At 28.4% G+C, this 24352-nt stretch overlaps 2 protein-coding genes across 2 annotated transcripts in view; one reads left to right on the top strand and one right to left on the bottom strand.

The window, feature by feature from the left end:
• Positions 1 to 2365, top strand: part of LOC126895456 (troponin C, isoallergen Bla g 6.0101-like) — an 11164-nt gene extending 8799 nt beyond the window's left edge. Inside the window, exon 6 of the mRNA XM_050667319.1 lies at positions 2012 to 2365. Within this exon, the coding sequence (XP_050523276.1) occupies positions 2012 to 2037 (26 nt within the window). The 3' untranslated portion in view covers positions 2038 to 2365. The remainder of the gene's footprint in view (positions 1 to 2011) is intronic.
• The window catches only part of LOC126895450 (uncharacterized), an 82592-nt gene extending 59281 nt beyond the window's left edge, over positions 1 to 23311 (bottom strand). The window contains exon 1 of the mRNA XM_050667309.1: positions 23307 to 23311. The gene's annotated coding sequence lies outside the window, so the exon portion shown is untranslated. The remainder of the gene's footprint in view (positions 1 to 23306) is intronic.
• Between the last annotated feature and the right edge of the window lie 1041 nt (positions 23312 to 24352).

The following is a 24352-nucleotide window of genomic DNA, read 5'->3' as shown; positions in this document are numbered from 1 at the left end:
GGAAGGGAAAAAAAATTGGAAAAAAAAAAAAAAAAAAAAAAAAAAAAAAAAAAAAAAAACACATCTTAGTAATACCAATACCTCCTCAGCTTCGCATCGAAGCTAAAATAAAAAGAGGAAATAAAAATTGATTAGGAAAATTATTTATAGACTATAACGTTTTTATATACCTACAGCACATTTGATGTGTTTTTTATTGTTTTACCGATTAAGTTGAAACAATATAAAACACAAAAGTTCTAAATATTAGAAATCGTCAACCATAGTGACATTACCGATATTTTTTAAATTTTACGATATCGGTTACCTTTTAAAGTATCGCGATATATTGAAAAAAATATATTAATTTTACCACTTCTGATAATACTTTTTAGTTAAGTTAAATATGCATAGTTCGATATTAGAGCAATATAATTTTACTTGAATGGACGTTATCTGCAATGCAATAAATATTAAGTAGTACCAAAACAAAAATATACAATTACTTAATTCATACAAAATTCTACTCTTGGAATAAAAATTAAGATTCTTTAATATTATAACAATTAATGAAATCATTTTTCAATAGTGAAGTTCATCAATAAAAAATTATCTCACTAGCTAATGGTTAAAATATTAAGTGCCATAAAGTATTAACTTATGAACTTTTGAACATTATAATCAATGATATACAGCCGTTTAAATTGAAAGAACTGGTTTCAAGGATTTTGTACATAGAGCATTATTTAAGTGTGATGTTCTTTGTTCAAAACACTAACTAGATTATATGATTCAATTGTAGTTATTAAAAAAGCTATTTTTAAGAAAAACCTTAAAAAAAATGTCTGGCATATATCTTACCATGAGTTTTGGAACTTTTAGAAATAATATAAGTTATTTAGGTGTTACGTGCCATATTTCTAATGGATGGTCGTCAAAATAAAGGTGTAGGAAACTGTAAAGGTTTTAGAATCTCATACTTCAAGTAAAATCTTAAATAATATAAGGTCAATACAGCAGTTCTGATGATGATTAAAAAACAAAATAGGTATTACAATATATATATACTATTATACACACAATATTACAAGGTGCATTGAATATTTAGAAAAAGGCAATTATTAAGATTTTGACTACATAGTATATAAAAATTCTATTAATAATAATTTAATATAAATTTAAAAAAGTGTTAGCTGGGCTAATATATCAAGGGTTTCCATAATAAAAGGTTCAATTAATATTCTTGGATGTTTTAAGGCAGCTACTGTACTTCTTTGTGGTGATAAGTACATTTGTTATTCATTTACTGGTTTTTATACTTAGTTCAATGGATATAAAAAGTAATGAAAGAGTATTTTTAATAGAAATAAAATTAAACATTAGCATTTATTTGCAAAAATATGACGAAAGATATTACTTATAAAACTGCTGCATTAGGTCCAAGATACAAGATCTAGAACATTTTATCAATATACAAACCAAGTAAGATGTTGGACGAGCTACATAAAGAATTTTTGGAACTTAAAGAAATATTACAAAAGCAGTTTGAACTTATAAATAATAATGAAGATTAAATTATTGAGTCCAAAGAAAAAGATCCAAATTTTTATCAGAAGATAGTGGTGATGGAGATGCTGTTTCATGATGTGTAACAAAATTAAGCAGTTAAATAACTATAAAAAGAAACAAAAAATGATGTGTAATTCATTTGGTGGGTGACAGTAGAAACAGAATAGTTAAAAAATGTCGAGAATAATTATTTTTCCCCAATTTTGCGATATAATATTGCTGAAATCTGGACAAAATCAATATAAAAATATCGTTGATGGTGTTCATGTAGTAGTGTTTACTAGTTACATAAAACATAAAAGTACTAAATTAAATACATTGAATGATTAAGCTATTTTTAGAGTGCAAAAGCTTAATTTTTCTTTACTCACTAGTCTTATAATTCTGACATAATATTTTAAAAGCAAAATACTCATAACAATGAAAAATTCATAAATATTTAACCAAAAATTTTTAATTTCAGAATTTATGGAAGTTATGACCGGCTAAAGAAAATGCAAAACAAATTAAAGTTATTGCTGAAATTTTTATTAAAAATAAGTTATTTCTTGTTACACTATTTAGAATTTTGATATTAAAACAGTATGAATAAGTTACATTTATTACTTAAACGACTATGTCTAGTTTAACAAACGTATCATTTGTCATGAATAATACGAGTAATATAAGTATTAGCTTCTAACACTAAAGGACATTGTATCATAATATTTATTTTTTGAAAAAAACTATTTTTTAAATATATTTAGTAATATGTAACGGTACTTATTGCATAACTTATTTATTATAGATATTAAACACTGAAAATATTTAAAATAAATTTTACATGTATTAATTGTAGTAATAAGTTTAGATTAATATCAAATATTATAACATGTTAATATTATCAAATAAATGATTATATGGCAAGAGGCTATTGTAGTAATTTTCAGGTATAAAAACTAGCTTAAGTTTAAACAGTTTTAAACTTAAGCTCTTGATTATTACTTTAAGTTAAAGTTATTTATGAGTAAATTTGGTTGTGTGGTATTTTCTTAAGTAATCTTTTTAGAAATTTTTATTCGATAATAAACCCTAGATTCCACATCCATTCTCTATGTATTTTTATTAATATTGTATTAATTATATGATAGACAAACAAAATACTAAAGTGCTTTCAAAACTCTATATAGTTTGGTTTTTAACAAGTTTAATTTGCCAAAATAAGTACTCGATTAATGTAATTTTATATTTTAATTATAGACAGAATGTAAAAGTGTTGTTTCACAACATGATCGATCAATTACGTTTAGACAACTAGAAACGTATTATAATTTAAGTATAAAAGAATATCATACGAGTATTACCATCTAAACGATAAAATGGTATCATTAATTATCTAACGAAATCTGAACATTTTGCTTAAAGCCATTATGCTAATTTTATTTACTTAAAACATAAATAAATCACAATATTTTTGTACACAAGAGTAATTGATACTATTTACTATTAATAATTCTAAATTATCTTAATGGTATGAATAAATTTCTAATTAAATTTTTCCTAAATGTTATAAAATCTGTATAAAAAATAATCCTTAACATTTTTATCACATTTTGTGATTGTTAAATTTTGAAGTCTATATTTAATGAATTTTATAATACATTTTTTCAATACTAAATTATTGAAATAACATACATTTTTTCGTAACTTTAAACTTCTAATTTAGAATTTTTTTTTTAACGCTTTTATTTTATAAATAATTTGATAGATTGATAATGAAATTTGAACAAATGATCTCTAAAAATATGAAATTATTAACAACTAATAACTAAATGAATTAATTAATTAACTGTATTTCAGTATTGCATAATAAATAGTGCAAATATTATATAGAAAACATTAATTACTGTTCATTAATATGTATATATAATCAATAGTTATCGAGTTAAAATGATAAATTTTTATGTACTGTAATGAAAAATAAACTATATACTAGCAGTTTATAATATACGTCGGCTAGAAAATATCAAGATTTTAATAAGATATTCATTAATCATTAATTATAGACATTTGCTTTTTAATTAGATTTTAGCAACGATGGAAAGTAAACTTTTTAACCAGACAGTCGCTCATAAGCCTAGGTCCATTTATAATTATACGAATATAATTTCAAATAAATAAAAACTCAAATATTTGATTAAATTTAAAATATATGTTCTTATATGAAAAAAACAAAGTTATCACATTTACAAGGTTCAAGGAATGAACTTAAAAAACTATTATATAACTCATAATTCAAGAGTAACATGTAAGTATAGGTAACCAAAATATTTTTTTATATCCTGTTAGTAATTAAGTAGTTTATGAAAAAAAAACTCTCAGTATATTAATTTACCAAATATTAAAGTAACTTATTTACGCCTAAATTTTGCATAGAAATATTATCATAATACTGAATTTCTACGGATTTGTCATTGTAATTTAATTTTTATAAAATTGTCATAATTCTAATATTGTTATTTTTAAGAAACAGACTTATGTGCATTTATAAATATTGTGTAAGGCCCATTGGAAGGACCCAAGTTTATGCAACTTAGTTCAGGATTATATAGTAATATAGAAATATTTTTCGCTTTACGTGGAATAAACCTCCTAATCATCCCCAAATTTATACACCTATTTCCAGCACATTACTATGTGTTTTCAACAAATTGATAAAAATTTGTACTAGCTGATAATGTGTTCGGAATATCTTCACAAAATGTATAAATTACATATATACATCTATTAAAATGTTTTCGAAATTTTCAATAATTAAATTTATCGTCAGGAGATTGATAGAATTTGAACTAATTAATGAAAAATAAAATGTTAAACATATTAAAATAATTACACATATAATTTAATAAACTTTTTACTGCGATTTGAATTTCATTTAAAAATAAGTATACCGTCTTATTATTTTTATGATTTTTGTTTTGTATTTGACGATATTTTGACATATCTTATAACTTTTGATCTACTAAATATTTTGCATACATACTATCCATTTAATAAAAAATTGCGTCGTTAATTTCTTAATTATTTTTTTCAATCATCAATACAACCGTAGCTTTGCTTTTTCTGTGCGTCAAAAATAAGTTACAAGCATTTTATTTTTTTTAATATTGAATGTATTATTAGACTACGTAAACAAATTTGATTTTTAATTTACGTTTTTCTTTCAAAAATTTCAAAATAACCTGTATTTTTATCTTTCCGTACAAAAAAATTTAAAGAGTCATTAACAGTTTTAGGAAAAGTATTTTAAAACATTAAGTACGTCTATGTAGCTCGTACTGGTGTAAATTTATAATATATACTCCATCTACGTTAAATATATCAATAAACAATCATTCTAAATTTGTTCTCAATTTTTTCAATAACCTAATATCAAATATTACAAGAAAGCTTGTAAAAGAAAATGCAATTGATAATTTTTATAATTCTATTGTTGAGATGTTTGAGGAAATAAAAAACGATGATGACGTTACTTTTTGAACAACGATATATTATTTATATTATACAAGCAATTTTTTTGGAAAAATACTGTATATTCAGGACAGATAAGTCTGAAGAGAACTTTTTAGATGCAGAAAATTACAAAAGCAAACGTTTAGGTTCTAGAAGTTTTCAAACATTCATTTATATGATCACAGACATTTTTTCAAAATTATTAATAAAATGAATAAAAAAAAATTACACACCCATTGGATTTATATACCAAGAAAGTAGCTAAAAAAACATTTATAATTCGTCGATAGTAAATATCAATATAGTTGTTGTGATATAAGCAGTAATAAATCAATAACTACAAGTCTTTAAGTTGTTTTTATATTATGGACCTAATAAAGACATTTAATATTGAACTTCAATCAATAAAATTCATTATTACATTTTTTCATAAAAGTCTTTACTAAAAAAATATTACATTTTTTCATAGAGTCTCTTCATAAAGTTTTCAAAAGAGATCTTAATAGCTTACAAAGTTCAATTTTAATAACTATATAAATATATTTACAAAATCGATATTTATGTAGTAATATTAGTAACCTGAAACATTTAGCCAGTTATTTTACCTTTGCTTTATATAGTTCTCATTTTTCATCTCATTCAATTTATTATTAATTTTACTTGTTTTTCAATGTAATTGAAAATTTTAATAAAAACAATTTTTTTGTTTACACCATACTTACAACCATGGAAATAATTAACATATTCCAATACTCTAACAAAATCTATCAAATCAATCTATTTACTAGATATAAAACCAAACTAAAATAAACAACAGCAAAGATTTGCGTGGGTATTGTTTTTAACATCAACAATAAGTTTCTACTGATATTATAAATAAACACGTATAATGTGGGAGACATTTACATGTATTAACACATGTATAAGTTTCTTTTACTGAAATTATTTTCGGTAAAATTACCTACTTTTACTTGATACCTTCGCCCACCATAAATAAGGGCTTACTCGTTTTTCTCTTTGAGGCGTGATGACTTTAAAACTATTTTTAGCATAAATACTTTATATCTAAAATTGAATATAAAAATCGTCAAAGGAAACTATATTTGAATATTGATTTCACAGTTAAAAATAATTTAATGCTTAATTTGAAATTGTTTTCTTTAAGTAATAAAACGGATGACTTGAAATTTGTTTAAATTCATTCAAAATTGTAAAAAAATATTATTTTTTACTTAATCCGCTAAATCACTTCATAAATAGAACTAAAGTAGTAACTAGAATGTGTCCGATAACTATTAATTATTTTTAATATATTGATAACGCGTATTAGTTAACCAATTTGACAAATTAATATTCGGTAATTTAATCCTTTTACATGTACAAAACTAACGATTGGAGGTCAAAAACGGCAACGAGTTATATTACCTTTCTCTTTTATATTTGACACAGTACAGTTTTCTTAAAAATGGTAATTTATCTGATCCTTTGATGTTGATAAGTGAAGTATCATTTATATCATATATTCGTTTGATTAAATTGCATTAAAAAAAATTCAATATTCAAAATTAGTTATACAATAAATAAAAATCGAAACTTGATTGTTAGCATTCCCACGTGTCGTTTAACGTGAATAAATACATAATCAATATTGCATTCATTACACCTACACTGTCAACATTTTATAAACAAAAAAATCAAACCGGTCGGACTTGATACAGATAATATAAAAAGATTCGAAAATATTATATAAGACTAAAAAGCCGGGAGGTGGCAGTATTGATACAGATTCGCCTTGAGTAAAACCAATCGTCATAGACATCTTCTAGTGTTGTGATGCTTTCAGTCCATATTATTATTGAGTTTAAGTACACACAGCATTAGTGGCCCAATTCTAGACAAGGTTACTCCGAATAATCGTTCAAATGCTGTGTATTGATTTATTCGTGTGCCCTGTACTTTCCAAGGTCGTGATACAGTTTCTCGACACTTTTTGCGAAATGGTGAAATTTGTCGCTACACTGCCGAAACCGGTTGTTTTCTTATCCATTACAGTTCCGACAAGTCCTACGATAAATATTGAATTACGTCTCCGTAAAAATTCAACATAATTGGTACGACGTTATTATAAAATTTGAATGTTTTCTCGAAACACTTTTTTAAGAATTTCAATTTAATATCGACTATTAATTTTAAGTGAAAACAAAATATGAAATGAACTTGTACAATTACAAAACCAACTTATATTTCAATTTTTAATAACGTTTTCATAGTTAGTTACCATAGATTCTACAATTTCCTAAAAAAAAACAATTCAAATGAATTCCACATTTTGTTTGCTGTCTCGTTCTCTCCGTATTGAAAAAGACAGATATCTGTATGAGTGATACTTTGAAAATTATTCTTTGTTTAATTGAGTCAAACTGCATTTTCTTAAAAAATAAAATATGATACTGATGGGCAAAATTAATATTGATACAAAGTTTGGAAATGCAGGTAAAGGTTTTTTTCTGAGTTACCTAAGCGTATACAATAATAGTCAGTTTCGAACAGAGGAGTTTCATGAATACAATATAATTAATGTGAATGGAATCGTGTTAGATTGATTTGATTTCAAATACATTTTTGCCATCAATGCAGAAATAACTTACGACTTACCTATCTCTGTCCATTAATTGGAAAAATTCACATAGGCCTTTATCTTATATAAAACGTAATATGAGACATATTAAATTTCGATATTATTATTATTACTTTATCTAGTCACGTACAAAGTCGTGGGAATGACACGTGAATTCTGGTGACGCAATTCTATCTTTACTATTCTTAATTGATTTTTTCGCGGCGACTACGAAAACATTACAAACTACGATTGCAGAAATTCCATATGACACAAACTAAAAACCTGTAAAATGTAATTAGTTGATTATTATTAAAGATGACGTGATTTAAAGAGTAGCGCAAACTATTAACTTCGTATTAATAATTTTGACTCAGTAAATTACCGTACCAAACTTTCTCCAAATGAAATATTTGTCAGTTGATTAGGTGTCGGATAACTAACAAGAATAGAACTTTGACAAACAAATAATATTTATTTGGTCGAAATGCCGTTTAATATTTTTAATATTAGTTTAATTATAAACTGTCGCTTATAAATAATAAAATGATAAATGCAATAATACAATGATAGATAGCTGACATATTATATCAGTGTGTCGGTCTATCACATCATAATGTTCCTGGATAACTACTAGTAGTTTACTTATTTAAATACTAACCGTCAATAGACATTTTTATGCACATGCAATAAAATATTGGGATACTAAGTAATAATTAGGATATTATCCTTTGAAAACTTGATGAAAAGCCTATCCGTTATTATTGTTCGGGTAGCTCAATGACAAGTTAGACCAACATCAGATAATTACTAAGCATAAATTATTTTATGATGTCTTCGTCTATAGTGATGATTGATGACATCTATAATGCCATCACAATGGTTAAGTTATATAAATAGTGACGTGTTAAGAGTTTCAGCACCACACGACAATTCGTATTCGATACTCTTCCTGAAATTCTTTGTTAAGCAAATAAATAACCATTAAACATTTTGTTTTCATCTTACCCCGAAAACAATTCTGGCTACCCCACAACTATAACCTTTAGATATACCACTTTGAAAATAAAACTTAGAATGTGCATAAATATAAGTTCATAACATTAATTTTTAATCGAGTTTTATCAGGTTCATTGGCTAAGGTGCTGCCAAAGTATCAATGGCGCCCTTCTCGTTGCACTCGTGGGACAACCCAATACATTTATGTTTTATAGTTCAATTTAAAATTTGTTTATAAGCTAACAAAAATAATACCTAATAACGACTAACTAAATAATTTTCGTAATACATTTTATGCTATCTTAAGATAAAATACTGATATAACGAGAAGTTCTTATGTACCAAGACAACCCAAATAAAAATATAAATAGGTGCTATTTCATTTTAAGTACAACTTTTAGGCAATGTTTAATCATCCTTGATGTTTATACATATAAACAGCGAAAAGTAGAAAAATTGTCTTAAAAAATACTGTTAAGACCATTTCAGGATAATCTCTTCTTGTTCATATCACGTTGATCTTTGAATTATTAGTGCTGCACAGATGATAATAATTGGAGAAAAAACGAAACATCTTTCGAGTAGAAAGATGCGTTTGATGAGATAGGTAGCCTTGATATATGCTCAGTAATATTCACACTATATTTACTTTATAAAGCAAACAAACATTGTATTATATATGCACTGTAAATAAATAACGTTGGTAATTATGTGAGGTAAAGCATTCAGCGAAGCAATCCGTTAATTAATTTTTGACTTGCACTCGAAAATATTCAACATTTTTCATAATTTCCGTTATTCTAGTAAATTTATAGCCATTTAGTTACTGCCAACAATAATGTGAAATATTTAAACAGTAAAATTAATATTTACATTGGAGATATTTACCAATTTGTTTCAGTGAATCAAATTTAAAATATAATTTTCCTACCGTAAATTACTAGGAATTCTCGACTATGTAAATTATTCTGCTTTTACGCGCCTTAAATCTCAGTATTTACATTTATTAATATCAAATTCCATTGATATAAATATAACAGTAAATTGTATTGGAATATGCATAGTTAAAATGAATATGATAACTGTAATTGAATATGTTGGTTAAATTGCTCTCTGGAATCAGTATAATCATTTTAATCAAATATTTTGTAAGAGAAACGTTATATTTACATATAACGTAACATATATATGTATATTTATAAATATATATATATATGTCTTTGGGACCAATTAACTCTTAGGTTTCTTTACATTTAAGATTAAATTTTAATTTTTGTTCTACTTTACTTGTACACATAAAGCACGTGACATTGACTTAGTGCAGTGAATTGTATACTTTCCACCGACGAGATGCACGTCCAAGTGTTTATTACGGCCGTGATTACTAATTGATTATATCAGATACTGTCCACTACAAAATTACAACAACGAAAATTACCTAAGGGGGTAAATTGTCTGTCAATTTCGTGGCAAGGTTTTTTTTATTAATTCATAGAATCACAATGTAATCCGTTATCCGATTCAAATAACTATCGGCTATTTGTGAACATTTTTTAAATAATTCAATAATTTATACGACACCGTGACCATTCATACTACTTAAACATTAATTAGCCATTGATTAACAACCTCTACCACTTTGAAAACGATCCAAAATGAGTATTAACAATTAGTGTACACTCTTGTGATTAATTGCATATGTTTATAGTAACCTTCTAGATAAATTGAAAATATGTCCAAATTAATTAACTCTTCCATTTTAATGTTTTCTAATTTTTTAAGAATATTGAGTACATTGAATGTAAGTGTAACAAAACGCTGGCAAAATTATTAATCAGTAAACATTCTAAAATTGAAAATGGCTTGAATACTATTTAAATATTACTACAATACTTTGAAAAAATTAAAAAAGATTCAGATAACTAAATAAAACATTAAATAGTACAGTAGACTAATAAAAAAAATAAGTAATTAAAGTTATACGAAAAGACAATGTAGATACGTAACAGTATCTACAAGGGTTCATGAATTTTAATTATATTTTTGAGAACACAAGTCTTGGGTGTCTCTTAAGTTTAGGTGATATTAAAATTTACGCATTAGCTTAATGATTCTTGGTAAAAATTATATTAAAAAATAGAATATCATATAAATTTAAATTATAACAAAGATCATTTTACTGAAGAACCAAATAAATATTAATTAATTAATTTTTATATAATTAAGATTTTTGTTAAGTAAACATTCAGAATATAAGATAATGTAATAACTGGAAGTTTTTTCTAAAACATGATTTGTCTAAATATACTTATATTTCACTTACACCATACATTTTGTGTATGTTAATAAAGAATTATTTATACTAAACCAGAAATATGTTTACAGTAGAACTATTACATAAATGTTTTTTGATATTTACCAAAAAATCTAATTGTACCATTAGAATACTTTGTCTGATAACTGCTTTAACTTAGAAATTATATGTATAATTTGTATGTTATTTGAATAATTATAACTTTAAATAAATATTAGATAATTTTATTTTTAGTAACGTTTCTTAATGCAAAGTATTTTATAATACAAATACTATTTGTAAATAAAGTTACCAACAGTGATGTAATCCTAACAGAATATAATTATTCTGAATGAAATAAGATCATGTTATTTCATCCATAAAAAATATTAAGTAGTCCTGCTACCAAAATGAAAAATGCTAACTAGTAGTTGGTATTTATTGTAGGTCGATATTTGATAGGTATATGAAATAAGATTCTATCACTATTAATTATCATTTACTTAAAATCTAAAAATATATGATATACCTATAATTATTATGTATTTTGTAAAATTACTTTTATTTTTTTTGCAGTCAATGACCATTGCTGTTAAATCTCTATTAACAATAAACATTAAAAATGTATATTTTAATTTTTATAACCATTTTCAAAAGTTTAAACATAAGTGATAACCAATAATATCTAACGACCGCATTAATCATAAATCTAAGTTCACACAATTAAATATCAAAAATGAAAATTTAAAAAAATTCCCAAATTCCCCGTAAATAGGTTAAATCCCCACAAAAATCATTTATAATCAGTAAATTTCGATATATATATTAACTTTTTTTACTTAAAACTGACAAATCTTTTTAAAAATTAATAAATCAAAATAATTTCATTTTATAAATACCTTAGACATCGTCTTCCATTAGATATATTTTTTTAGAAATCTGACTTTTTACCTTTTTTCATATAGGTAAATTCAAAATAGCGAAATTTCACAAAAAGTTAACTATTTCAACTTATATTTTGAAAATGTTCCGGAAATTCTGAGACCTTTAAAGATATCTTAAATTAAAGCTTATGTAATATACTTTGTTTTGAAAAAGAAATTTCTTTAACTTTGTGTTAAAAACGGACATTAAGGTTAAAGAAAAAAGTACGATTATGTGTAAAAAAGTCGCAAAATTCAGAAATATTGAATAAGTTGTACAAAAAATTATTTCAATATATTTAAAACAAATTATTGTAAATTTCACTGGCGTATTAAGAAGGGTTGTTAGGTTATCAATCCTACTACAATTTCTTTCAAAACGTAATTTTTTGAAATACATTTTCATAAAAGAATGTCTTTTGATTTTTTATGTTTTACATAGTAAATTGGTGGAACTTCAAATTACCTTAAAAAGTTTTTATTTTAAACTTTTGCTTGTGCACATTTTTTTTAAATTTGATATTAAGAAATTATAATTTTTAACAAATGTACAGCTAGTCGATTTTTTTTATTTTAAAGTAACGTTTGAGAAGGCCAAAGTGATGTATTCACTAATTTTCATAAAAGTTTAATTAATATAATCTATATTAAATATTAAGTGAAATAATTTTTTTATTTAAGGCCAACGCAATCGAAAGTCTAGAAAAACGATTTGAAAATTTTAATATAATTAAATTGTTCTTTTTACCGTCTTGCAATTGTAGTGATCGAATTGTTGAGATGGTAACGCATAAGTGTAATGCGATTGAGGTTCATGGATTTTCTAATACCATTGGACGCATTGATTTTATGAACTATTTTCTTAATGTTTTTTAAACATGGGCAAAAAATTCTTATTATTGTTATCTCATGTAGATTTATGTCATTTAAATATTATCATATACTATTAATAGTTAGAACTAATTACTACATTTTTATCGTTTCAGAAGAGCTGTTTGAATTTTTTTTACCATTATCTCTTATGTATTATTAACTTTTCAGTGCAATTTAATGTCTAAAATATTAAGTTTTTACTTTTCAAATTTTTACACTATAAATTTTAATAGAAAATTAGTAGAATTACACAAACTCGTTTTTGTCAAAAATGCACTTAACTTCTTCCTATACTCAACTATCCAAATAAAATAATTTATTAATGCATTTTTTCACATTCAATGGAAAACAAAAATAACAAAAACGGCAACAATAACAAACAGCGAAAGGGATAAAAACAAATAGAACACAAGTTAAGTCGGCAGTATTGCTCCAACCTCGGCCCTGAAACTTATTGTCTCGGAGATGAACCATACAACGTATTAAATAGACATATATATATTTATATATAATAACATTCTAAATAGCTAAAACATAATTGTATGTTAAATTAACATTTTATCAATATTCAATATAACATATAAAACGATTTGTTTCATTTAAGTTTTTTCAATTATCTAATCAATTAATCTACTTTTATTTTGCAATTTAAGATATTTTTTTCGATGTTTTTACAATGTTATGCAAATAATAATTCAATAAATTTTATTTACAATTAATTAGTTAAACCTAGCTTAGTAAATAACTGCATATTGTATTTTCATTTTCTTTTTAAATATTTTTTGGAGGGGTTATTTCCAAGAATTATTTAGGCATTTAAGTATTTCGACCAGTAAGTAGAGATATGTCGTATTGTGCATCACAAATTGTTTTTTCATCTTTTGAAGTACAACATGAATGAGTCAGAAAAGTACATTCAATTCTTACCTGAATAATAATGACTATTTTTTACGCATTGTATTGATGGGCAAATAGTATTTATGAAAAGAATTTTTTACATTTTAAGCTTGTTACAGTTTTGTAGATCCTCCTAAACTTTTAGAAACGTCTCATTTGTAATTTTTTCTTTCTCATAGATTGCCTCATTTTAAGTAATGTTTTTTTCGATATGCGGCTTAGGTTTTTAAGAGTCTCATTTATAAAGGTGTTCTATTTTGAGCTATTGAAGTTAAAATAATTGGCTATATACGGCCGTAAAGAACAGATTGTTCTCTTTTTATTTAAGTAATAGATTCTTTTTTGACTGTTCATAGAAAGGTGCAATAATCCTTAAATTTTTTTTTGAACAAAAATAATACATTTTATAATATTTTTTGGCAAAATTTATTAAGTTCACTTCTATTATATTGTAATAAAATATATTATTTATGAGTCTAAGTTGACTTAACTATATGCCTTAAATATATGCTTTAGTTATAAGCATTAGCTATACGCACAAAACCAAGTGCACACTATGACATTATTACATGTATAAATTTCTATTGCTATAGACTACTGCTCTATACTATTTGTTTTTTAGCTTCGATGCGAAGATGAGAAGGTATTGGTTTTACTAAGATGTGTTTTTTTTTTGTCTGTTACCACATTTTCTCAGCTCTCACCGAACCGATTTCTTTCAATGATACGTCAAAAGATCACAAATCGTATCTAGTCGAAGACATTACCCTCAAAAATTGAAAAAAATTCCCTCGTTCCCCGTAAATGGGGGAAACCTCTGAAAAAATTACAAATTTAAAAATGGCTAATTTTCGAAATTTTTTCAATTTTTTTTACTAAAAACTGCCGTAACTTTTTTAAAAATAAACATATCAATATAATTCTTTTTTTTATATATGCATGATGTCATTACCTATCATTTGGTATATTTTTTTTTATAAATCTGACTTTTTACCTGCCCACAGGGGAGGATTTAAAATGAAAACTTTTTTACAAAAAATTAATTTTTTCAACTTAACTTTTGAAAGTGTTCCGGAAGGTCTGACACTTTTAATTAAAGCTAATGTAATATACTTTATAATGATAAAAAAAAATTTCGGACTTTATTTTATCTTCATGGTGAAAACAGATATTAAACTTAATAAAAAAAATACGATTTTTGTAAAAAAATTCTTTTTTATATTTTTAACTTTATAATGCTATAACTTCTCGAAAGATGTATGGATCAATATAATTCTTTTTTTTGTAGATGCATGATGTCTTTACCTATCATTTGGTATATTTTTTTTATAAATCTGACTTTTTACCTGCCTACAGGGGGGGATTCAAAATGACAACTTTTTCACAAAAAATTGACTTTTTCAACTTAAATTTTGAAAGTGTTCCGGAAAGTCTGACACTTTTATATATATCTTAAATTAAAGCTAATGTAATATACTTTATCATGGAAAAAAAAAATTTCGGACTTTATTTTATCTTCAAGGTGAAAATGGCTACCAAATGCTATTATTGTGTGAAAATTCTCAATTTTATTTTTTACATTTTTAACATTATAATGCTATAACTTATTGAAAAGTGTATTGATCAATATAATTTTTTTATGGGAAATACTATTTTCTAATAATCTCTTTTTTATTCGACATACTTTGTCTTAATCAGGATATTAATAAGGAACTAGCAGTTTATGAAGCTTTTGGAATAATCCACCAATTTTTTAAAATTAAACACTATCTAAAGATTTGCATCGAAGCGTTTTTTTTTGATAGTGATTTTAATCACTGTCAGATATCATTATACTTGATCCAACTATGCCACGTCACCACTGTGCCGCGACCCCCCTGTGCTGGGTTTTTTTTTTTTTTTTTAACTTTATAATGCTATAACTTATTGAAAAGTGTATGGATCAACACAATTTTTTTATGAGAAATAATATTTTTTATTTACCTATCATTTGGTATATTTTTTTTATAAATATGACTTTTTACCTGCCTACAGGGGGGGATTCAAAATGACAACTTTTTCACAAAAAATTGACTTTTTCAACTTAAATTTTGAAAGTGTTCCGGAAAGTCTGACACTTTTATATATATCATAAATTAAAGCTAATGTAATGCACTTTATTATGGAAAAAAAAATTTCGGACTTTATTTTGTCTTCAGGGTGAAAATGGCTACCAAATGCTATTATTGTGTGAAAATTCTCGATTTTATTTTTTTATTTTTAACTTTATAATGCTATAACATATTGAAAAGTGTATGGATCAACATAATTTTTTTATGAGAAATAATATTTTTTAATAATCCCTCTTTCATTCGATATACTTTATCTGAATCAGGATATTAATAACGAACTAGCAGATCATGTTGCTTTTGGAATAAACCACCTATTTTTTAAAATTAAACACTATCTAAAGATTTGCATCGAAGCGTTTTTTATGATTGTGATTTTAATCACTGTCAGATATCATTATACTTGATCCAAATATGTCACGTCACCACTGTGTCGCGACCCCCCTGTGCTGGGTTTTTTATTCCATTTCCTACTGTTTATAATTTAGGTGTATTAAGGGGTCGACTCTCCACCAAAAACTTTTTAACACTTACCGTTTACCAGGGAATTCTACATTTCAAACGCAGACTAAAAAATACTGTATACTTTCATTAATCTTCAAAACCAATTGAACTGAAGTTACTTAAGATATTAGTTATAATCGATGTCAGATTTATAATCTGTAATTATTTAAACTATGCCCATTTTGCACCATACAAAGTACCGAATGTATTAGTTTTTTTTAAGAACGTCCAATTATTTAAGGATTATAAGATGTAGTAAACAATACAATATAATAAATATATTAAAACAAATATGCAGCATTACCGGAGAGATAGATAAGAGAGCTATCTATCACCCACTAAAGTTAAATAAAATTCAAAATTACTTTTATGGTCTGTGAAAATCCTTGATGTGTATAATCAATGAAAAGTTCCTTAAGTTTTATGAATTCTACTATAAAATAAAATAGTTTATTAAAAAATTTAAATACATAAAAAAATTAGACAAAAATGAAACATCAACTTATAATGAATAAAATGAAGAAAAAATATTCGAAATCTTAACTTATCTCTACCAATTCTTTATAGAAGACATGAACAAATATCAACCTAAAAGAGCGTCTTTAAAATTGATATCAGCCAGTAATAAACATTTTTCTTAAGTATACTCGTGTCATCCACGAAAAAACAAAACCTTAGCTACTAACTCTAAGCCACTGCTATGTGGAGGATCCCATGAAGTTGCCTTATAAACAAAAGTGCTTCACTCCCCACGGCCTTGCGCGGGTACTGATTATTGAGTCACTGTAAAATAATTAATATTTTAATGTCTTACACGAGTACACAATAATGTATAATAAGTTTAAGCAGACGGACTGAAAACCGTTAAATTGTTTTACTTAAATGTTACACCATTCGGCTAAAGACTTATTACAATACAATTCATAATTATTCACACGCGTTTCACGTCTTGCAGGACAAACAACTGATAAAATCTAAAAATGATATTTTTATCAAGTCATTATAAATACAAATAGAATCGTGTGCTGGAAGATAGTGAACTTAAAAAAAAGCTCTTGAAAACAATAGGTATCGTGTTATTTCATTGGACGTTGACAACTGAACGTTATGGAAAATGTGTCGCGTACATTTCAAATAACAGTAAGTCAAGCGAACTTCATAAATCTCCAACGGTATTTGACGAATTGTTACTATTTTTGTCCGAAATGGAACGCATATTGTTTTGCGCGCCGCATATTGTGTGTGCCGATTAATAGCCGTTTTCTTTGCACGCGTAATAAAATTGTTATACAAAACGAAAATTCGTTATTTACCGAATAATGGAGAACGATAATGATACTGTAGTGCGCCAACACACCGCCCGCCGCGGTCGGTGTACATGCAGCTGGTCGAAACGACGCATTTGGCGGGCGCAAAACGCGAATTTATCACTTGCGGCCGCTTAATGTGTTCCGATGGGAATCGGCGTACGATTTCAACGGATCTGCCGACGTTGACCGTAATGCGTCACGGTCGGCGAGCACCGCGGCGCGTTCAATGTTGGCCCCTAAACGAAATTTCCGGCAACCGATTAATTATACGGCAATGCATTGGCGGCGTATCGCCTACGTCGTCGTCTTGCACGAACGGTCGATTAGATCTTTATGGGTTTGTGCTTTACAGACACACCGGCCGAGTTTTGAAACGTTCGTCGTTTCGACTGCCGATAATCCGACACGAACGTTGACCACAGTGTACACTTTTTTAATACACACAACGCTTTTTTTACGCTGCCCGGCCGGATGAAAATGATTATCGTGATGGGCTCTGCACTGGAAATGTCTTGGCCGGTATGTCACGAGTGAAACGGTTATTACGTCCAGTGCACTGTTGCGCAACACCTCCTGGTAACAACCGACAGATACTACACCCTCGTGCAAAGTGCACACGTCACGAGTTTAACATCCGCACGTGTTACGGCAACGTAATGTCACCCGAGCGGATCTACTTGGCCGGCAGAAAATTCAACGACAAACTTCCGTTTAAATAAATAAGGTTCCTTTTTTTCTAAAAACAAATTTATCCGATAGGCGTTTCTAAACAACTTTCGAATCGCAGCGATTATCGGAAATATTTTTGGTAGTTAATTGGACAATACAGGTTTCGCCGAATTATATGAATTAAAAATATCAATAATTAATAGTATGAGAAAATTAGAAAACGTTGAGCAATCTGTTGCAATCTGTACAAACACACTAGCGCATAAAAAATAATAACAATTTCATAGTTTTACTAGGCTGTGCAGTGCCGGCTTTTGCACACATATGCACACTTAATAATTTCACAACGACTATCGCTTTAATTGGATACAGTGAATATGTATAAAACAAAAAGCTTTACAATTTTTTTTTTTTGAACACTGCCATTTACTGATATTAATGAGAAATGTAACTAAAAAAAATCGTTAGCATCATACAAGGACAATATTGATACTTATAGCATGTACATTTACAGTATTCATACTCAAGTACTCATAACAAATTAGTAGTAGACAATTTAAATGTTAATATTACACTTGTTATGAACTCGAATGATGAGACCGAATGTACATAAACAATAACTTCAAATAGCCAAAGGCATCATATTATAATACTGTCGGCTGCTTATCTAAATATTAAATGAATTAATATTATGTCATTATAATGATGAACACAGCGCTCTGATTTCATTGTTATTTATGAGTGTACGCAAAGACAATATCCGATTAACTATCAGTTTACATTTATCATTACTACGGCGTTTACTAGTTTCTAACACTCGGATCTGACTAATTAGTTGCAATTACATTTTTAATATTGTTGAGTAATGGTAACTAAATCGATAAAGTATGACTACAGTTCCGTTATGATAAATAATTGTAAATGAATAGTTCAAAGACTAACAGCACAAAATAATTATGCGTTTTTTTACACGGTGACACATTTGAACTTTATGCGTTATTCAATCACATGATTACTGCGGTATCGTAATTCGGATTCTATCATAAGGAGTTACGTACAAAGAAAAATTACCCTTGTCCGCTGCACATAAAAAAAATTGTACCTCCGTCTTTTTAACCACTAGAAGGATGTAACACCCAAATACCAATTGCGCCACTGAATTACAGTTATCAAACAGGCGCAGAAATACATTATAACATCAGTAATTGTATCGTCGGGGGGAGGGGGGAACTCGTTAAAAGTAAATCGGAGAGTTCGGTGTGTGCAATACTTACCTCTGATCTCATTACAACTTTATTATTATACTTACAATCAACTGTTTGTTTAAAATTTGAATTTGATCAATAGGTAGTTGTATGTACGTATGTAACAAACCGCGAAATGACTTGAGCAACAAAATTTGTTCTGATGTGGTTAAAGAGGTTAGTGACGTTTAAATGTGATGTAAAATATTGATCGTTTTTTATAGGTTGCTGTCAGAACTTGGGTATCAATAATTTGTTTAATTGTAGTTTGTGAAATTTTATCCAACAACTCATTTTCTCTCATTCGCTCTTCATTAGTTATTCATTATTACGTTATTTTTAACTTATCATTTGAAACTTACAGGGTCGTTTGAAAGATCTCATAAGTATTTTAAAAGGAACTTGCAGTTATAGTGAATTATTCATTTAGTCAAATGTCAGTAGACCAGCGCACGCGTCTTTGTATATGTTGTTTTTTTTCGCATAAACTTTAATTAAAAAGACTTTTAATAAAATATCCCATCAATTCCAATGTTAACCCAAAGTTGTTATACAATATTAAAAGCATCGACATTACTTAATTCACACATTCCCTAGAAATTTCTAGAGCATTTTCAAAGTAAATAAGTATCCAATAAATGTTTTTAAATAGATTTAACAGGCAATTATAATAGCATTTTCATATGTTCAAACGGACACTGAATGAATGATTGATTTATTAGATTACTATTGAGCAAGCGACAGTAATTCATTGTCATTGATGAATTGTGATCCCAGTGAGTGTTGAATACCGCGAACGTCGTTACTACGACAAAGCATTTTTTAGCTTTGTACTGAATTTCTGCAAGAGCCTCTGACAGACAATATGCAACAATAATTTTGCACGTTGGCCACGATTAACCACATCTCGCAAAACTTATACGCACAATGTAAGTTCACTGTGCATTTGTTGGAAGTTCCTGGGCGTGTTTGACTATGCGGAATACCGTGACTTCATAGAGACCGCTTTATAACGAAACCACTAACGATCATGAATTGCCTAAATATACGGTAATTATTTGTGAACGGCGACAAAACCGTAAAATTACTACGGTGCCGACGAAATGTTTATATTTACACTGAACGCACACTCGATCACAAAAAAACATACTCGAGCACGACAAAACGTAAAATGTCTTTAATGTATTTCTCTATGCGCATACGTCATGCGGACCGTGTAAACACTGTAAAATCCGATTAATAGGAAACGCGTAGTGACCTTTTCCGGTTGTTATTTCCGTTCTCACTCGTATCGCAATCGCGTTAAACAAACAGCCAAATAAATAGTCACCGATAGACACGACGAACGCAATGATTGATTGAACACTAAATACTTGGAATTTCAGAAAAAAAAGTGTTGTTTATCCAAACACAAACAATGAGAGTGAAACCTACTGAAATATATTCGAACGAGTGATATTTTTCCCTAATTTGGTTTGTGTTTTAATTTGTAATATATTTCAGTAGTTTAGTTTTAAAGAGCAGATTCGTCATAAATTGTGAAATAAGTATTTAACTTTACGAAAATATCGGAAGCCATTTCGTAAAAATTAAATAGTTATTGTTTTGAAAGCAACAGCCGGCGGTCAGAACTTTAAGTATCTATAGAATTTCTTTGGGACATTTCCGGGGCATGTTATGGCTGATGATTTGTCATAGGCATTTGTTAATATTACGACATATTTTATTCTAGAATGTGAAACTCCTCCAAGTTCCCTATAGTTCAAGTGCTAATCGCTGTTGCATTAAAAAAACCGTCTCCAATGTACTATCATTGACGTGCTCGTGATGATTAAAACGAATTTTACAAACGCATAAAATGCCCAGCCCTGATCACAAACACAACGACCACAAATCTCCACATCGTCGATAGGATATTGCATGTTAGATTTCATAACTCGGGTCACACACGCTAAATATACAAGTTCTCAAATGATAAATTCAAACTTGGAGTCGTACATCTCGTTATTCCTCGCTTTATTTCATGTATATGTATAAATATGCAACTTATTGCGGCAATATCTCAGCAGTGCATTTCTTTAAGTCAACATAATAGATTAATAGAACTGAAATACTCGGAGAGCGTGTTGTCAGACGTTTTACACGAGGCGATTTGCTTAAGAATAAAATAAGAATTCGCTGCGGTCTAATATGTTTTACACCGCAGCAAATAAATGAAAAACCCATCAAGAGCAACGTTATCTTTTGCAAAGTTCAATGAACGCTACATTGGATTCGACACGACTTTTGTCGCTCTCATTACCGCTGAACTACAAGTGTCCGCCGAATAAAAAACAATTCTTACGTAGCTTTTCATAAGCAAAGTTTTCTATCCAAAATGAAATAATGAGACGATTTAGGATTATGTAATTTAATTAGTCATTGCAATATTTTCAATGGATTACCACCGCTAGTGTTATCAAACGACATTTTTTATGTAAGTGAACAATCTTTACTTTCTCCGTGTTGCCGTCCTCTTCCGAAGGTCTAATTAAATTAATTAAACACAACGTGTTTATCGTACTACGCATACGTAATGCGATATAAAATTATTGTATTGTCGTCAGGATATTGTATACGTTCAATTCCTACGCTTTCACGGAAACAAAGTACAGTGTACCTGAGCACACAACATTCTCGAGCACCGCGTTATTATATCGTTTGGTCGAGTAAAACGATAATGTTTTCTCGATGACGGGGTGCAGTTGTGGTTTAGTGAACCTGATACGCTAAAAAGTTGCATAAACTCAATAACACGTGCACTCTCACGCGGTTCGCGTTGGTAAGACGGACACGAGTGTCTAATTAGCGTAATCTACTGCGAGGAGCCGATTATCACTAACTGAACAATAACTAAATTCGTTCGGTTGTGCCGGTGGGACTCCTGGCCGATTGACTGGACGTCCGCGTGCGGTTAATCACGAACAGCTCTACCGATTCGACGTTGCGTAACACGCTGTTCTCGTGCAGCCGGCGCACACATAGCGTACGGCCGCGTGAACGACCGGATATTTTACCTCGTAACGAGGCCTCCCCATACATCGGAGAACGCGGTAGGCGCGAGTTCGGTAATTGGGGTCATCACTCGGCTGACTGGAGTACAATAATATTGCATTGCTGTTGAAATCAGTACTCTGATTACGCTCTGTTGTTTTACCGAGAGAAAAAAACCGACCGTCCAAAGACAGCGCGTTAAAAAAAACATGCAAGCACAGCCGGCAGTTGGCGCAGAGACTTGAACGAGAGCACGGTAAATAACCCGTTCGATATTCATTGCTCATAACACGTCTTATTGATATGACTTGGGTCCATCTATTTGCTTCCGACCGGAAGTGTTATGAAAACTAGTGACACCGTTCGGTCCGTACGTAGTTTGAGTTATGTTTTATGCAACGCATTATTAATAGATAGTAATGAGTTGGTAGTAAACAATTTTAGCTCCCAACAGTATTTCGTGGCCTGTTTTTTTGCGGGCGTGGCAATAAAAATTGAACGTTCCGTGTCATTTATTTATCGATGTCCGTTTTCCGTACAACACTATCATTATACGCGTTTGCGCCTAAAACCGGACGATGCAGTTGCATTAGGAAAATTACACTGCCATATTATAATTACCACACCGTATTAGGTTCGTTTTCGATGGCAGTAACGTGTTTGAATAACACCACAACAGCGACAAGTGGTTATTATTCAACAATAAATTAGCCAATTACAAAACTAACGATTCAATAAACGTTAGCTTTGCTCGACTGTATAATTGAAAATAAATAGCGCTGGAATCGAAATGAAATTCCATTTTTAAATGGCCTCGCGCGAGTCTTATTTTTACCTTTTTGCGATCACAATACCCTAAATTATCTCATTTTTGTAAATGGTTATACTTTGACGCTGAAATTTCAGGTAGTACGGAACAAAAGAAGACACAATATTATTTTTATTATTCACTGCAAAACCGATTTTATAGCTTTAAGTCATTGCCTTTTGTTAAACATTTGCAAAAATTAACCAAATCTTGATTTTCTTATTCTGCGAAACACATTAAAAACCAATAAAACGCAATTGCACAATGTACGTTATTAGGCACAAGTGCATACTTTACGGACAGATAACGTTTTTGTTGCTAATCCCATCATTATGTAATCGTACAATAATATTTACATTAGAATAAGAAAGTAATTATTACCGAGTAACGGTCAAATAATACTTTCGGAATTCGTGTTAATACATTGTTTAAGAGTTTACACGCTAAGTGAATCCATTTACACCGAAATTAATTATATTTCAACATATTATGTTGCCGAGATTCGTTCGAAAACTGTTCGTGTTCATTGTCGAAATAACATCAAATAAATATTTTATTAACACGTCAAACGATAAAATAAGTTATGTGTTGCACTTAATTCAGTGATGTACCGTTTTCAAAAAAAAAACAAACCACTGTCACGTCGTTGCTCTGGCTGACCATGTTTTTTTGGTACAGCAGTGTTAATTATCGGACAGTAAAATTTTATGGCGTGTTGCAAAAGTATCTGTATCTGTCTCGAGAAAACGAAATGCAACAAATAAGTATTCCGTTAAATTACACAACACTCAAGGATAGATTGTTCCATATTTATAATTTAAAATGTGTTTTACATAACGTATTGTCCAAATGCAGCCGGACATGTGTCTATTTATCGTGCGGCGTTCAACAAAGATCATAAACTCTCGAGGAATTTATTGTCGGTCGGCAGTGGCATTGGACCAGATATCCATGTCTGATATGATTATGTCTAGTGCTACTTTTGACTTAAAATCAACACTAATAAAGAACGGGGGATAAAAAATGTCTCACGG

Source organism: Daktulosphaira vitifoliae, unplaced genomic scaffold (genome assembly GCF_025091365.1).
Source record: "Daktulosphaira vitifoliae isolate Bord-2020 unplaced genomic scaffold, ASM2509136v1 Scaffold_1, whole genome shotgun sequence".
Classification (NCBI taxonomy): Eukaryota; Metazoa; Arthropoda; class Insecta; order Hemiptera; family Phylloxeridae; genus Daktulosphaira; species Daktulosphaira vitifoliae.
This window is presented reverse-complemented; position numbering and strand designations above follow the sequence as displayed.